The sequence below is a fragment of the Cebus imitator genome, unplaced genomic scaffold, assembly GCF_001604975.1.
Source record: "Cebus imitator isolate Cc_AM_T3 unplaced genomic scaffold, Cebus_imitator-1.0 Scaffold130, whole genome shotgun sequence".
Taxonomy (NCBI): Eukaryota; Metazoa; Chordata; class Mammalia; order Primates; family Cebidae; genus Cebus; species Cebus imitator.
Genome location: NW_016107445.1, coordinates 3,889,095 through 3,908,034, shown reverse-complemented (window position 1 = coordinate 3,908,034; position 18,940 = coordinate 3,889,095). Strand labels below are relative to the sequence as shown.

General features: G+C 37.9%; 1 protein-coding gene across 1 annotated transcript in view; it reads right to left on the bottom strand.

The window, feature by feature from the left end:
- Positions 1 to 18,940, bottom strand: part of MAN1A1 (mannosidase alpha class 1A member 1) — a 184,486-nt gene that overhangs the window by 17,659 nt on the left and 147,887 nt on the right. Inside the window, exons 7-9 of the mRNA XM_017541052.2 lie at positions 11,862 to 11,985; positions 8,016 to 8,109; positions 9 to 124 (exon numbers count right to left, since the gene is read on the bottom strand). Of these exons, the coding sequence (XP_017396541.1) occupies positions 9 to 124; positions 8,016 to 8,109; positions 11,862 to 11,985 (334 nt within the window). The remainder of the gene's footprint in view (positions 1 to 8; positions 125 to 8,015; positions 8,110 to 11,861; positions 11,986 to 18,940) is intronic.

Below are 18,940 nucleotides of genomic sequence, written 5' to 3'. Positions count from 1 at the left end.
TGGGTTACCTGAACAGCATCAAAATACATCTTCTTAGCTTCCAGATCTGTCTTGCCAGACATTAACCAGGCCTTCAGCAAATATTCATAGAAGCTGTCTCCAAGTCCTCCAACTGATACATGATCTGGAAAGAGAGGGAAATGAATTTTAGAGTGATTCAGCTTTTAATTCAGATAATGCAGCAATATCACATTAACAACTAGGATGCAACCCTATGTCAACTGCAAATCACTGTTAATTGAAATTCCAACAAATCTCTCATTTTCAGAAAGATATTCTGAAATGAGCAGATGGGCTATTAACTAATGTAACATACTCTAAATAATTACCAGTAGTTTTGTAAACATGGAAGATAAAAGATATGTAATCACCCCTAATTCTAAAAATCTGGTTTTCCAGTGAAACATACCCAACTAAAATGTTCATAGTATATATTTAAATACAATTTATTTGCTTTAGTTCTGAATGACATAAAATTCCGGCAAAGCTATGAGTATTAGCAAATCTTTCTTAAAAAGTGGTTGGTAATAAAACAAGAAGATCCACAGGTTCTTGCCATTATTATTATTTTTAATTTCACTCTGTCATCCAGGCTGGAGTGCAGTGGCATGATGATAGCTCACTATAGCCTCGAACTCCCAAGCTCAAGTGATCCTCCTGTCTCAGCCTTCCAAGTGGCTGGGACTACAGGCACACACCACCACAACCAGGCTCATTTTAAAATTTTTTGTAGAGATGGCATCTCACTATGTTGCCTCAGCTAATCTACAACTCTTGGCCTCAAGTGATCCTCCCACCTGGGCTTCTCAAAGAACAGGAGTTACAGACGTGATGCACTGTCTATGTGCTATTTTCTAGTGCTATGAATCTGAAGGGTCAAATACTTAGGGGACAACGGCCGTCAGAAAGAATATAGGGCAGAAGAAGATTTTCCTCCTAATACTCCATTCCTACAGTCCACCTTCACTGCCATTATCATGCCAGATCTACTACATGCATCATCAATAATCTCGCAACTGTAGAATAGGTATTCTCATTTTAAGAGTAAGAAAAATCATGCTTACAGAGGCTAAATGTGCTGACAGCATTGGTAAGCACTATGGATCCCACAGCCCATGCAGGGTCTCCTATCTGGATCTGCTTGCACTCTACCATGTAACACTAGGGTATTCTTTTGCTTACTGCTCGAATTAACTTTTATTTTTCAAGCATATTTGCTTACAAAAACAAACACAATTTATTTGAAACATAGTACCTAGAATTCAGAAAATTTGATCATTAACAAAATAGTCTTTTAAGTTTAATACATCAAACCTAATTTATTTTTAACGATAAAACCTTTGTTGACTTAGTTACACAAAATCAATTCAGTATTTAAACTGCTATCAAGACAATTTTTCTCCTGGGGGCTACCCAACAACTCCATGTGGATGTCTGTATACATGGGCACCTAAAACTGAATAGGGTTACAAGGAAATTCATTATCTTTTCTTCCTCCCCCTTCTCTTCTGCAGTGGCCTCATCTTACCATCTGCATACAGTATAAATCACGTAGCCATTCTTTACTTCTCTGTCATATCCAGTGAGCTACCAGACTCCACTAATATTACTTTCTGTATTTCTTAAATCCATCTCTTTCTGTGTTCACCAATATGATCTTGACTCAAGCTACCATTAGCTCCTGCCAATTATCTGATTTGTTGATTTCACTTTTATAGCATGTGCTATTTCAACTTAATATAATTAAAATCAAATAAAGGATCTAGTTTCTCAGCTGTACTCGTGCTCAATAGGTAGACGTGGCCCTTGCCCACTATATTGGGCAGGGAAGATATAAAAATTTTTAGCATTGTAGAGAGTTATTTTTTTTTTTTCCCAAGATGAAGTCTTGCTTGCTCTGTCACCCAGGCTGGAGTGCAGCAGTGGTGTGATCTCGGCTCACTGTAACCTCCGCCTAGGGGGTTCAGGCAATTCTCCTGCCTCAGCCTCCTGAGTAGCTGGGATTACAGGTGCCCACCACCATGCCCAGCTAATTTTTTGTATTTTTAGTAGAGACAGGGTTTCACCATGTTGGCCAGGCTGGTTTTGAACTCCTGACCTTGTGATCCGCCCACTTCAGCCTCCCAAAGTGTTGGGATTACAGGCATGAGCCAGTGCACCTGGCCAAGACTTCTAATGACAGTGCCCTTCATTCTATTCCCCACATTAACGTCAGAGTAGCCCTCTTAACACATGAATGTGATCACCCTTTACTTGAAGACCTTCAATCCTGTGTGTTTGGTGCCATGCAAGATCTCAATCTTCTCTATGCCATTCAGTCTTGCTCTACTTGCTCTCTGCTCACTTGCTATACAGCCCTTCTTTTGGTTCCTCAAAAACATCAGGCTCCATCCCATCTCAGGCAGGGCTTCTATAGGCCTTGCTCTGTCTGCTTGAAATAGACCCTAGGGCTCCCTGTCCCGGGATTAAATGGCACTTCCTCAAAGAAGTGTTCTCTTGACAATCCCACTAGGTTCCCTTGTCACTCACTTTTTGATGGCACACATTTATCACCTGCAATTTCATAATTTGGTAACATTTTCTTTTGTCTCCTCCATGAGATCATGAACCAAAAAGGCAGAGACCAGACCTATTATGTTTCCCAGTCCACACCAATCCCTGGAAAGTGTCTTGCACATGGTAGGTACTTAACAAATAACTGAAGAACAAAGCAAAATTCTTGTATGTCAACCTTAATAAAGAGCTATAACTATTCAAGCTAAAGAGCCATGTTTTAAAGCAGTTAAGTAAGAGATTTTCTTATTGCAGAAAGTGTAGAATTATAATTTTAATTTTAATGTAAAAATAGATTTAAAAAATTTTAAGTCTGATATTTAAAATGACCTTTACAGTTTTCTAAATAAATGAACACAGAAACCTCTGACATTTACAAATTAACAGACTAAGTACGAACTCATCAATAATAAGCCCTGTTATTAACATGATTGTAAGAGACAAATGCAAGTGATGCATGGAAAAGCAAATCATGGTTTGGCATTGTCGAAACAACAATGACTCAATGAAGTGATAGGAAATGGTGGCCAGGATCCAGACATGTCCTTTGGAGTTAAAGCAACGGGAGCTGAAAACCAACGGCCAGAAGCAGCTTGATGTTTTCCTCCCCTTGGGTTATGATTTTCTAAATAGATGGAAGAAGCAAGTTTGGGCATTTGGGGATTTTTTTTTTTTTTTTTTAAGAAAAAAGTGTTACATAAGAATACATTTGTTTTAATTTTGGTAAGTGCTAGTTTTCTATTTTTAAAATTTTCTATCTATAAAAATTTCACATTTGAAAAGATGTGAAATATTCTATAAAAATTTCACATTTGAAAAAAAACAAGACAAAGGAAAGTAGAGGAGACACAGGTCTTCTCAATAATTTAGCATATCACTGAGTTTCCTTCAGGCCTGGATGACTGTTTGTCAACACAGTCCTGTGTAAACATCTTAACGGATGTGGGGAGAGGATGCCTGATTTTATCAGCAGGTAAGAATCAACTTACTTCTAGAAAGAACATAATATAGTATTTTTATGTCCAACTGCTCTAAAGGTAAGATGTACTGCAGTCACTCAAATATTATGCTCTTCTCTGAAGGAGTAATTTATTCTTTTATTCATAAGAATAGACCCCATAAAAGGATTTCTTTTTTTTTCTTTATTTTGAAGTGGGTATTTTGTCCCAAAAAGGATTTCTAATATTGAAAAAAGAGAAGAAACAAGTAGCAAAAGATTCAAGACAAAGAATAATTGAAATACTCAATAGCTCCCTTTTAAAATTTTTGTTGACTTAATCTGAATTTCTCTCTTTGAAACAATCCTGCAATGATGCTAGTGACACTATACATAGCTAGCTTGTAGCTAGCCAGCTAGCTAGATTATAGATAGATGGATGGCTGTTATAGAAATCAAAGGATGATAAATGTTCTGGGTATAGACATGAAACCCTGCCATCTGGCCTAAATGGTAACAAGATCTATTTATATGATCACTGACCAGGACTGGATACTGCCTTTCAGCCACAACTGAGGAGCAAGGGCAACTGCTAAAAAAGAACAAGCAGAACAACCATTAAAAGCAGAGGGCAGGCCTGGCATGGTGTCACATGCCTGTAACCCCAGCACTTTGGGAGGCCAGGGAGGGTGGATCACCTGAGGTCAGGAGTTCGAGACCAGCCTGGCCAACATGGTGAAACCCTGTCTCTACTAAAAATACAAAAGTTACCCTGGCATATTGGCTGGCACCTGTAATCCCAGGTACTTGGGAGGCCGAGGCAGGAGAATTGCTTGAACCCAGGAGGCGGAGGGAGCTGAGATCATGCCACTATACTCCAGCCTGAATGAGAAAGTGTGACTCCGTCTCCAAAAAAGAAAAAAAGAAAGGTAAGAAGCAGAAAGATCAGATACAGAGCATATATGCATTCACAAAATTTAAGTAAGTAAATACGTCCTAGGTGCAAGATACCGTGTACTGGCTTAGTAAATATGACTAAGACATGGTTACTACCTGCAAAAGCTTTGGATCCTTAGGAACATGGATATAGATGTGAATCAGCAGGAAAAGGTTTGTGATAGGAAAGCACCCAAAGTGCTGGGGCAGGGGAAGAATAGAGGAAAAGTGGATGCTAATAAATCCCAACTGAAGCACCGAGGAGGGTATCCTGGAAGAAATGGCAATCGAGCTGGGCCTTGAGAGGTGGAAGGGCTAAGGAAATGGCACAAGCAAACACCTGAACATGGCCAAGGAGGCCTTGATTGAAGAATAAAAAATAAGTGTGTCTTCCTCTGGCTAGAACACAGAATGGGGGTTGGAGCAGGAGAGAGGAATAACTCATCAATCTCGGTTTTTTTTTTTTTTTCCATCAGGAAATTGGCTCATAAGGAATCCAAATATAAAGGACTCTTTGTACCAGGAAACATGGTCAAATACATAGCATCAGGGTGACCCAGAAGGTGAAGCGGAGATGTTCCAGTACAGCTGGCTCCTTCTGTCTCCCTTCATAGCAGCTTCCAAATCCCAAATCATAGGAGGAAAACAGTAAATCAAGGAGACTTTTCTTCAGCTTTTGAAATCTGTGGTGAGGAATACTCCAAAAATGCTTGTCCTTTTAGAGAATCACATCCCATCACCTTGTACTTAGAAATATACACAAGTTGTTTTATCCTCAGTCCTCTGGTGGCCCTCAAATGTTGAGTCTCAGCACCCTTTTGTAATCTTCAAAAGAAATAGGTACCCCAAATAATTTGTGTAAGTAATACCTATATTTATTACCTTGGAAAATTAAAACAATTTAAAAATATTTTTATTTTTTCATTTAAAATAATAATTACATGCCAATTATGTTAACATGTATAATTTTCCAAAAAAGTTATAATTTACAAAACAAAAAAAAATCAGTGAGAAGACTGACACAATTTCACATTTTTGCATATCTCTTTCATGTTTGCCTTGATAGGAGACAGCTGGATACTCATGCCTGCCCTACTTTCAATCCACTGCTATATGTTGTTTTGGCTGTAATACCTCAAGAAAAGTCAGCCTCACACAGTTATACAGTCAGAAAAAGAAAGGATATTTTAACAGGCTTTTCACACAATTGTGGACATTTTTCTTTGATACTATAAGAATAATCAACAAGTGGTTTCGTTTTTAAAGGTTTATTGCATTGTGAAATTAGAAATTACATCAATGACTTTTTGTATTCTGTTACATTAAAATCCATTAGTCTATCTTGTACTTTAAATAGATTGTTTTCTATGTATGATCTTATAATATCATGCCTTGGTCATCTGGAACATACTGGTTCACTGAATTATGCAGATCTTTCAAATATTGACACTTTCCATTATACAATATCAGAAAACCATATTTGTTAGTATCATCATCAATCTAACAGGAAAAGTATTTGTGCCAAGCTCATGGTAGCATGTACAAGTTTTCCAAAATTCTATTATTTATTTAGAAACTTGGATTATAGTCATCGGCACAAATACTGTCACTTTTCCTTGAAGTGACAAGCTCATTTTTAAGAACATGGCTATTGATTAGCCTAAATAACCATTTTTTAAAGTTGTTCTTTCAAGTAAAGATGTTGAATCCATGAAACAGTAAGTGGCTAGTTCAGCTTGCAACTCAATCACCCAAGAGCTTTTCCTTGAGGCAACTACCATTTTTCATAATTCAGCAGGAGTGATTTATGGGTACTTTCCATTTCATCTCAGAAAACATTACAAAGGATTGTACTCAAGGGTTGAATCAGTAATTTTTTTTACTGTTTCATTAAGCACATTCATAAGTGAAACTGGTATTCTTTTTTTTTTTTTAATGCTATTAAGAATCAATGAGGGCTGGTGTGGTGGCTCATGCCTGTAATCCCAGCCTTTTGGAAGGCCAAGGCAAAAGAATCACTCAAGCCTAAAAGTTCGAGACCATTCTGGGCAAAACAATGAAACTTTGTCTGTACAAAAAAAAAAATTAAAAATTAGCTGAGCATGGCAGTGTGCACCTCTGGTCCCAGCTACTCAGGCGGGTGGCGGGGATGGGGAGGTGTCAGCTGGGAAGATCACCTGAGCCTAGCTTGAGCCCAGAAGGCAGAGGTTGCAATGAGCTGAGATCATGCCACTGTACTTCGGCCTGGGTGACATAGTGAGACCCAGCCTCCATAGAAAAAAAAGAAAAGAAAGAGAATGAGTATTAGTACTATCTGGTGTTTGTTTGCCTTTGTTCTCAGTGAGGCTTCAGTAGTTTCACTTAACACTGTGGGTGTAAATGTCAACATATTAGAAAAGGCAGAAAGTCTTTTAAAGTACCACTATGAAAAGCAGAGGCAGAAAGAGAGATCAGACACAGAGCACATATGTATTCACATAATTTAAGTAAGTAAATACCTACTAAGTGCCAGATACTTTGTAAATATGATTAAGACATGTATTATATTGTATATTATTATTATTTTATATATTAGTATATTAGTATTATAATAAAAATAGTTTTGACCTTGTGGGCCTTCTTAGAGGTCTCAAGGACTTCCAGTGATCTGTTGATTACACTTAGGTAGGTGGTAACCTTCATTACAGTCCTAACGTTTCAACAGCTAGGCCTTCCAGAGCTACAGCATATTTTAGCGTATGAATTTTAGCGTATTCTTTCCTATTCCTTAAGAAAAGTACTTCTAAAATATCAGTGAGGTATCTAAGAACATGATATTTAAATACAAAGAAAAAACCTAAATTACAGTAAAATTTTAAGGCAGTGTACTCTTGTCACAGCTAGGCATCTCACTTAATATTCTTCACTTGTTTTCAGTTGCTACTTAATGTACTACTGTTTTTCCAAATTGGCTTACAAACATTTCTTTCAACTACTCTGAATCTTTACGACCTTGCTCAGAATCATCTGAAGAGTCTTAAGTGCAGGCTTCTAGCATTCAAAAGTCATTGTGCAATACTCTCTCCCATCCTAAAGTTAATTCTACTGGCAAGAAACCTTTATCTGGCAGCTTAAAATTAAGTAGAGAAAAACAGGCTGTTTGCTCTTCCTTTTTCCCAACTCTTAAAAATTCTGGCTCCTCTCTCACTGTATAGCCATGCAGAAATAGAGAATGTTAGGAAGCAGAATGGTCTAGCTACTCCCTACAAAACCCTTACAGTCATTAGTACAAAGGAATGAATCTCCTTTCTATCCACATGACTAGCTTATTATAGGTTAACACCCCACACTACTCTGACCAGATCTTCCCTATCTGATTAATAGCTTTAAATGGCTTTATATATCAACACACTTGGAGTTATATATGAAAAATACATAATCCAGTTTCCTGGCAACACAATCTGTCTGATGACAGTAGCCTGTTTATTAAAGAAGCCATGTCATTTTCTCCTGTTCTAAACATTTTTCAACAAAATCTGCGTTGCTTTCGTGCTCCCTCTATGAGTACAGTATCATAAAGAGCTATAATATTGTGAATCTTCTGACTTACGTTGACCCCACTGTCCACTATTGGGATTCAGATAGTTAGGATAAAGGCCTTGTGGTTTTTCCAGTTTGTTCAGTACTGTTCGAATATTCATCACCTATAACAGAAAATAAAATATTACTGTGAAAATCTAAAAAACAATTCTCATACCATTCTTCTTTTTTTCTTGAACTTATTTTTCCATTTTAGAAAAAATAAGTTGACTTAAATGATGTAGAATTAGAACAAAGGTAATTGCTGTTAGCTTATTATTATAAACATAATGGCAGTAAGTGAATATAGTCACACTGATTGATTATCTACCATTAGCCAGATGCCATACTAGGAACAAGGGCTATCCCAGTACATAAACAAAGTTACCACACTCTTGGAACTGTGCATCCTAGTGGGATGGGACAGACGATACATAAATAAATAAATAAATAAATAAATAAATACATACATTAGTCATGTGTCACTTAGTGACAGGGATGTGTTCTGCGAAATGCACAGCTAGGCAATTTCACTGTCGTACAAACATCATAAATTACACTGTCACAAATGTAGATGGTACAGCCTACCACACACCTAGGCTGTAAGGCAGAGCCTACTGTTTATAGGCTACAAACCTGTGTAGTGCATGTTACTGTACTGAAATATTTGTGTATCTAAACAGAAAAGTACACTATAAAAGATGAAAAATGGTACCTTTGTATAGGGCACTTATCATGAATGAAACCTACAGGACTAGAAGTTGCTGTGGATGAGTTAGTGAGTAATGAGTGAATGTGAAGGCCTGGAATGTTACTATAACTACTGTAAACTTCATAAACATGGTACACGTAGCCTATATTAATAAATTTATAAAAGTACTTTTCTTTAATAATAAACTTTAGTTTACTGTCATTTTACTTTATAAGGTTATTTTTTTAAATTTTTGACTCTTGCAATAACCCTTAGCTTAAAACACAAACACTTTGCATAGCTGTACCAAAATATTTTATTTCTTTATATTCTTATCTATAAGCTTTATTCTATTTAAAATTTCTTTTAAAAATTGTTTAACATTTTAAACTTTTTGTTAAAAATCAAGACACAAATACACATTAGTTAGGCCTACACAGAGCAGGACCATCAATATCACTGTCTTCCACCTCTATATCTTATCCCACTGAAAGTCTTTCAGGAGCAGTAGCATGCATGGAGCTGTAACCTCATGTGATAAAAATGCCTTCTTCTGGAATACCTCTTGAAGGCCCTGGCTTTTACAGCGAACTTAAAAAAAAAAAGTAGAATATTCTAAAATAACAATAAAAACTATAGTAATACATAAACCAGTGATGCAGTCGGTTAATTATCAAATATTATGTACTGTACATAATTGTATGTGGTGTACTTTTATATAACTGGCAGTGTAGTATGTTCATGCCATCAGCAGCACAAACATGTAAGTAATGCATTGCACTAGGACGTTATGACGACTATGATATCACAAGACAGTTGGAATTTTTTCAACTCCATTATAAACTTACAGGACCACAGTCATATATGCGGTGGATTGTTGACTGAAACAATGCTAAGCAACACCAAACTGTATAGTATGTCACGAGATGATGAATACTGTGGAAAAAAATAAGAGGGTGCAATGGACTGAACTGTGTACCCCTAAATTCATATGCTGAATCCCTACTTCCCAATGTGATTGTATTAGGAGACATATTTGGAGATGGTAATCAGGTTATGATGGTAGGGCCTTTAAAATGGGATTAGTACCCTTGTAAGAGACACAAGAGCTCACTCTCTCTGTGTGTCTCCCTCTTCCCTCAGAGCACAAAGAAGACACCATGTGAACACACAGTGGGACAGTACTTACTACAAGCCCAGGGAAGAGGCTCAGAATGAAACCGACCTCACTGGCAGTTTGATATGGGATTTCCCAGCCTTCAGAACTATAAGAAATTTGTTGTTCCTGGTTGCATTTTTGTTATGGTAGCCTGAGCTGACTGAGAGTAATGGGGCAGGGTGATTTGGAGAGGCTATCCCATGTTAGTCAGGGTGGCCTAGCAAGGCGGGGGTGTTTGAGCAGAATATTAAAGAAGTGAGGGAGTAAGCCATGCGGAAATGTGGAGGAAGAGCACTCTGAACAGAGAGGAGAGAAAGTACAAAGACCCTGAGAAGATAGAAGGTTTGCAAGGCCACTGAGGCCAGAGGTGGGAGGCAAAGGGGAGAATGTCAGCAGGCAGAGGAGAGGGAGAGCCAGGGCTCAGGTCACCCAGGCCTCACAGGTCACAATAAGGGCCTATTTTACTCTGAGTGTCATGGAAAGGCTGAGGGGAGAAAATAAAGGAAGTGATGGTCAGGTGGCTACCGTACAGTTCAGGTCACATGATGGACTACAGATCAGGGCAGCATTAGAGGCAGTGAGACAGCCAAAGAATTTCTTAGTGGACTGGACCTGGGGTTTACCAAAAAGAAGAACCAGGAGGACCTCAGGATCTCTGAGCTGACCACTGGGTACAATGAGGTGCCATTTACCAAGATAGCAAAGACTAGAGGAGAAGCAGGTCTAGGCACTGAGTCTGGGGCATTTTAAGTGGGACTTGTCTATCGACCTCTTAGTAGAGATGTTCAATAAACAGATATAGAGTCTGGAGTTTAGGGGACAGGTTGGGACCAAAATAATAAACTTGGAGTCTAGAGTACAGAGATGTATGCAAAGCCCAGAGACTGGATGTGTGAACATAGGAAGTGAATATAAAAAATAAGAGGCACAGGATTGAGTGCTAGGGTTGTCCAATAATTAGAGCTTGGGGTGTTGAGGAGGACACACACACAAAAAAAGCGAAGAAGGAGACAAACCAGGAGAATATTATATGTCAAGTACAAAGTATATCTCAGGAACAAAGAACTGACCGAATTCTGTGTCGAATGCCAAGAGTGTAATGAAGATGATGGGGGAGAATGGATAAGTGGCTTTAGCACTGTGGTGCTCACTGGTCCCTGAGATGGGTGTGGCCGGGAGAAAAGTCCTAATGGAGAGGGTTCCAGAGACTAGGAAATTAAACAACCGAGACGACCCTTTCAAGGAGTTTTACTGTAAAGGAAACCCAAAAAGCAGGTTGAAAATAAAGGTAGAGTGATGTGCGGAACATGGATTTATCCAAATATTGATGGGTTTGCTTTCTATAAATGAGGAACCAATTCAGGTACAACATCACATCTGCACAACACTTTGAGTCTATCTTTCACATACTTGGCTCATATAGCAAATTTATTACTTTTTTTTTTTTTTTTTACGACAGAGTCTCACTCTGTCACCAGACTGGAGTGCAGTGGTGTGTGCTAGGCTCACTGCAACCCCCGACTCCCTGGTTCAAGTGATTCTCCTTCCTCAGCCTCCTGAGTAGCTCGGATTACAGGCACGCACCACCATGCCCAGCTAATTTTTGTATTTTTAGTAGAGATGGGGTTTCACCATGTTGGCCAGGATAGTCTCGATCTCCTGATCTCATGATCCACCCGTCTTGGCCTCCCAAAGTACTGGGATTACAGGCGTGAGCCACCGCGCCTGGCCTAGTGCATTTATTACTAAATATTTTTAGATAAGGAAACAAACTTCATATGAGTAAAGTAACTAGCTTAAGGTAGAGGGAACCAGATGTGGAAGCTGTGCCCTCACACTCTGAGCTAGAATGGTGTCCTGGAAAGGCTATAGATTTAAATGAAATGCTGCATGTTGCAAAACTTCAGAAAGAGCTATAACAACTTTGCTTGTTATTTTCCAAATCAAAAATTCCTAAACCTTCTCAGAGAGGATATTGTTTCTCCTAAGTGTTGCTTTGTAGGCCAAGGCACATCAAAGAATCTCACCTTTTCAGCAAAGATGGGGTTTCCTGATAAGTGGCTCAAGTGCATAAACTCCAAATGCAGGGTTCCAAATTCTGCCAGAATACTGCTGCCTCCAGAAGCCCAGGGCCAGTTCCTTCCAATACCACTAAAGAAGGGATGACAGTGAAGAGTTATGGGTCAGATTAATTTAATTTTTCACTATCTAAATAGTAGACGTGAAAAAGGCAGCTTTTAAAAAATGGCATCTTAGCTAATAGTCCACTCTAGATATTGTAAAACCAAGCATTGTTTTCTTTGGCTACCAGTTTTAGGGTTTGACTCCTATCTCCAAATTGAAAATTAATGTTGACTTAATTTAGAAAAGAGCTGCTGAGTACTTGTTGTTGATGAAAAGGCAAATTTTTTGGAAAGTTCAGGTGCTATATAGATATATAACCATTCCATATAGAATATAAAACAAAATCTGACCAAACACTCCCACCATGCCCAAATGCCACATAAAGCTCTTCAACATTTTAATTAATTTCAGCCTGAGAGTCCATGGAATTTTAGGTATTCACATTATATACAAAATTTTACTTGGATAGAAGATAAATTTCAAAGATTCATTAATTATACACTCACTTCATCCCTCTCCAAATCTTCCCTGCATTTACCAGATTTTCTTTCTTAATGTGTATCTTTACACTATTTGATCTTTTTCTAAGCATATTACCTAAGGTGCTAGCTCATTCCCTACTGTATATAACCTGTGATCAAGAATCTTAACAAAATTACATGAAAGGGTCAAAAGCATGAGCTTCAGAAATTACTGCTTCATGGCATTTCTTGGAGAAATGCTTTTTAAAAAGACTAGGCCTTTTAAAAAAAGTTATAAACACACATACACACAAATACACATGAAATGACTCCTACAGACGTGGCAGTTCTCTAGGGTACAGTTTATTTCTGGAGAACCACTTAACACATCAAGAAAGATGTGGTAATTCAAAATAATAAAGTCTGTTATTCTCCTGGCAAATAAATTCTCTTTTTGATACCTAAAATCCCACGCTTTAGTTTTAGTTTAGATGTATATTTAGTGCATGCCTACTATTTGCCAGGCCTATACACGGCATTGGATTACAAGCATGGTTATGATAATCAATCACTTTTTTCTCAAAGACCTAATAGTGTAATGATAGAAAAAGAACTAAGCATAAACAGCTCCAATGACATATGATAAATGCCGAGGTAAATGTGTGAAGCTTTCTCTGAGCATCTAAAGCTGGGACACACAATCCAGCATGGTGGGGATGGATCACAGAAGGCTTCTTCAAGGAAGAGATTCCTGAGTTGATTCCTGAAGGGTAGGTAAAGAGTTGGTAAGGAAAGTGTGATGAGAATCTGGGCAAGGAGAGAACACAGGAGCTGAGGGACTGGCCAGGAACCAGAGGCAGCTCCTAGACTACAGAATGAAGGGAAGGAAGGGTGTGGGAGAGAGGGCTAGAAGGATAGGTTGGGGCCAGGTCTTAACGGCTTGTGGAATTCTTGCTTTCCTCTCTTTCTAAGGTAGACTCCATTAAAATGCTGCTCTTGGTGTCCACCCCCTCTTTGTTTTTTGTCATACATCTGCCACAACTCTGGGTAAACCCTTTCAGTCCTGTCCTGGCTTCTATTGCCAGGCTGCTGAGGAATGCTGAGGAGGAGAACAACCATGAGGATGACTAGCAGGTGCAGTTCTGGGCTCACCTCACCCTCATTCCCTGCTCCTTCTTACAGCAAAACCTAGATTTCCCCCCAAAACACAGATATACAGTACATCCAACAGAAAGTAAAGAGAAATAAATCACAGCGATCTGAAAATGACATATTCATGTATTTAACAAAACACCCTAAATGTATTAGGCTCTGGGAATGTGAGTCCATTTTTATTTTCATAGTTGGCTTATAAAAAAGAATTTCCAGTCATCCAAATAGGATGAATAGCTACTTTCAAAGTTACTAACATAAGGCAAATCCACATGGTAATTGCTCATTAACTAGTTGTCATGACATATCAATGTTTTATTCCAATCATTCCATCACTGACCAAAGTCAACAATCCTATTAGGCAAAACTACAAATTTCTGTGGTCTGGAGAAATGGTAAAAACAAAGCTGCAACATAAGGCAATGTCAGGGTAAGAGGAGATCATGACTTCATCCTGGAAAAGAAAGAGAACAGAGTGCTGAGGAAGCCCGGCCCACCTTCCAGATCCTTAGGGACTAGCTAAGTTCGGGGATTAGAGCATGTGGTATCTCACTCAGATGAGAAAGTTAAGTAATATGTATGTATTAAGCTAAACCTCAAATTACTTTGCATCCATGTATTTGTTCTCTGCCATTAATGTGAATCAAGAGAAAACCAGCAATATACTAGAAAAGCATTCAATATGTTTAGAAACTTTGCTTAACATTTAATTTAAAAAGAGTTATATTTATCCTTCCTCATTCTTTGCACACATTCATATCAAGGAAGATGGCACTCTTTTCTGTCACCACCCCACCTTGCCTCCGACCATGGAAGCAAAAACATTAAAAGCACTAGCAGAGGAAATGTTATGCTAATAGAAAGAAAACTGGATTTAGAACATAAAGTATGTTCATATGAAAGGACAGCTTTGGTTATCATTCACACAGTCTGCAGAATTTTCAGTAAGATTACTTATAAGATGAATGGTTGTACTGGCTCTTAAATGTAAGTCAGGGAAGGGGGTTCAAGATATTAGAGATGGCACAACTATATCTAGACATTATATAAGGGCACTTGCCTTTTCTTAGGCAAAGCTGCAAAGATCTGTGGATTGACCTGGGTGAGGACATGGGGCACATGTCACCCTACCACGGGCTGCCACAGCTGAAATGTGTGTGTGTCTCAGAGAAATGGCTGCCTCCTGTATTGCTTAGCAAGCATGCAAGCTTTGGTCACTCACAGATTGAGGGAGATGAACTGAAGGATTCCCAAAGTCATTTTTGTCTTTAAATTATATTTATCTACTGAGGAGTCTGTATTTGTAAGGCTTTAATCTTTAAAATGATACATGGGCAGTGAGCATTTGACATTAAAATGGGGAGTTGGTGACAAAGCAGAGAGAGTTCAGCTCCCTTGATCTGGGGAGGGGGGTCACAGTGTCTTGGGCATCACTGGTTACTAAAGGTGAGGCATTCTAGGCTGCTGGGCCAAAACAAATTTTATCTATGGCAGTGGGAAATTTAAAATGTCTCTAACTTCAGTTCCATTATGACAGTATTTTAAATACATCTATGGTGTTCTTTATCTGGCCTATTTTGTAAACACTAATAAAATTTAGAAAAATATTTCGAAGGTAAAATAATAGTTTGTGTTCAGAAACCATTAGTTCCATAAGACAGGAATGAAAGGAAAGAATATTTAAATATTACCAATCTTGTTACAATGACTACATATTAAGCCAAAATGATGAGTTGGCCAGTGGAAATGTTTATACAAAAAGGCAATTAACATGGTCTGGGGAGCTGCCAAGTGTTTGATTCAAAGAATTCTGGAGTGGAACTTCCAACTTCTACATCACTCTATTTAATTCTGTGTCTTCCAATTCCTACATTTTCCATTTTAAATTGGAGTATTACTTAATATATGTTTCCATTTTCAATTTAAATTTTCAGTATTCTATAAAGGTAATAAATATTTAAAAAGAAAACATATCACAACAAAAATAATTGATTTTGGCAACTACAGTTATAAACATCTCTTTAAAGGAATTGAGTCTCTATGAGCTTTTGAAAGTGTGGAATGCTTTTGTTGCTTTGGAGACTATAATTTGAAAGTAGTTTATTAACTGTGGTAATACACTTCATCCTACTTTACTCAAAAACAAGAAGGCATAATTATTTACAGACCTCAGAGCTCTGATAGCAATGGGTTTTATGTGCTTTTCCTTCTGTCTCCTGGGAATGGTTAATAAAGGCTGGAGGAAGGAAACACAATGCTAATGGTGCTACTCTATTCATATCTGAATCCCATGGGAGAGATACTAACCCTTTTTCTAGAGCCTGTAATGATTCAACTAGTTGGAGGATTGCTCTAGACTGACGGTGTATTCTTTCAAAATAATCTTAAATTAAGGTTACTAAAGGTACAGGTTGCTGTGTGCGGTGTGTCATTCCAATAATTCCAGCACTTTGGGAAGCTGAGGCAGCCAGGCCACTTGGGTCAAGGAGTTTGAGACTAGCCTGGGCAACATGGTGAGACCCTGTCTTTCCAAAAAACACAAAAATCAGCTGGATGTGGTGGCATGCACCTGTAGTTCCAGCTACTTGGGAAGCAGAAGTGGGAGGATCACTTGAGTCTGGGAGGTGGAGGTTGCAGTGAGTTGTGATTGCCACTGCACTCCAGCCAGGGTGACAGAGTGAGACTCTGTCTCAAAAAAAAAAAAAAAGGTATAGGTTACAGTGACTGTCTGATACAATTTGGATCACTAACACATATATTTGGCTACTTATAATCAGATGTACCAGATAATTTATAGGACTGAAATTCTAAAAATTGCCAGATGAACATATAAACAAAGTATTAGTTATAAAGCCTTGAATAGCTATGACTTTCAATTTATTCTTCCTCGCTGCTTACTATTTTATGCAAAATGGGAAATAAACCAAAATAATTTTTCTTGAGAATTCTGGCCTGAAGAATTTCTGAGCAGTAAACAAATTTTGTTCAAGTTCATAGTCCAGAACATAGTTGACTCCCTGGGGTTACAGAGTTACCAATTTTTGGAAGAAAAAGACTCCCTCACATCCCATACAATTATTGTAAAGCCTTAGTCATGTATGCAAATAGAATGGCACACAGAGGGATATTTAATTCAAAAGAGCAGATAATCCGACATTATTCCTTTTGGGTTTTGGCACAGACTAGGAAAGAATAATCAGAAATGTCATGAATGATTGTTTCATTTAGCTGTATTTCCAAAGTGAATTGATTTTTAGATAAAGCAATTTCGGCTTCACTTACAAATGCTTCCTTCCTGAAAAGGTTTGCACAGTGCCGATCTTTCAAGTTTACACTCTTAAGAGCTGGAATAACAATTCCAGGGGACTGGCATTCTAAGACTAGCCAAGATTCTATTGCAGCTTGCAGAAACTCTGACTGCAGAGGACTACTTCCCAATGACTATCCTTCTGGGGAAAGGTGGCTAAGAGGTAGCTATCTACTGAATTGATCCATAAACCCCAGCTTCGTGCTTCCAAACAGCAGCAGGGTAAATCTCCACACAACTTTTAAACCAAGGGCCAAAATAATTTAAAAATTAGTCATATCTTGCTCCATCTCATCACGGGTAGTTGTTTTACATAGAGCTGAAATTGAAGATGTAACATTTTAGTTTATCCTGACTCTCAGTACTGCTGTTCTTACATCTGGCTGTCTTGGGCTGTGGGAAGCTGGGGGTTATGAAGACAAAGTTGGTGACAGGTACTCTCTGATTCCACAAATAACCTGCTCCTGAGGTTCAGATGCCAGAATTCTTTCCCATCTATCTTTTGGGTAAGATCTGCTTGCTAACTTACATCAACAAATTGCAGATAAGCTGGGTGCAGTTTCTGCTCAGTTATTGGGAAAGTTGGGATATTCTACATTAGGTTCAGAGAACAGCACCAAAAAGGTGAGCAGAACTGATGAAAAAGCAATTTGGTGTATAGATGTGCATGCATATACACCACTTAGAAAAAAAGGATCAGTTCTACATGTTGCTTTAAATATACATGGCATTTTTCAAACATTTTTCAGGCCAATCAATGTACATCAATGTTGAGTGTATACTATCTGACTAAACGGATATATTATTTAAATTATTTTTCAAAGGAAATATTCTGATTTATTTAAACACATTGCAGCACTGGACACTGAAGCTAATTTATTTTTATCTTCTTGCCACTATAAACAATTCCGTGGTGTGTCAAGTTTCTTTTTTTTTTCCATTTCTGTCATGTTTATGGATAGTTTCTTTTTAAAGCTAACTTATTTTCAGACAAAAATGTCTACAAAGATTCCAGGTGGAAGATGTTAGTTTAATTATCTAAACTGATAATAATGAAGGACTTGCAAATGTGTATTAGAGACATAAATGTCCACTACTTGTAGAGCTATTTCTCTTTACAGTGTGCGCCAATGATATCCCACCTCATCTGGTAGTCTCTGTAACTCTTGGGATATTGCACAACCACCTGTTGTAAATCATCATATAGAGTCCTTTTAAAACTGGGAAGGGGGACGCTACACACCATCATTTATATCAAGATATTTTTCTAATAAACTTCAAGATGGGATAGAAACATAGTATATTCCATCTTCAGAAATAATAATATACGAAATTAGTTTGTCAAACATCTCTTAAAATTTCCCCTTACTTTGATTTTAGATACATCTGTTCCATCATTGTAAGAGTTCAACATGTATCTTCATTTCAAGACAGTACTTAAGATACTAACACTAAAGTGAAATTTGGCTATGTTTGTCCATCTCTGTCTTTCATTCTATGGGTCTGTGGATCATCTATGGCTCAAGCCATATGAAATCAGTACAGACTCCAGGCTTTTAGTAACTCTCCAAATTCTGTCCCATGGTCTCTTACTGTAGCCAATGTGGCTAGTATTACTTGCTTTTCCTAGATTCTAAGATCATCAGCAAAAGAGACCGCTGCATTATGCACATGTGTTACCCCAATGTCTACAGCAGTGGCAAGAAACAGAGGTGCTCAATAAAACTGAAAAGCAAAAACAAAGAAGTTGTGTCATTGGCTCCCACCCAAACTTACGGCTAAATAATCAAATCCCATATTTAGTGTCAACACATATACGCCTTCTGATAGCCAACTTAAGAAAAACATCCTCTTCCTGGCTGATCCCAGGATTTACTACCACAAACTTACAGTGGTCTGAAGTGACTTCTAAGGGTCAAGAAAAGGTGAAATGAGGAAAATAACGACACGGTGGTAACTTCTTATGACGGATTACATTTTATTCAATTTAAATGATTGTTTTTATTCTGAATCTGTCCTTCCTGTTTTTGTGATGTTAAGCTTATCTTTTTTTTTTTTTTTT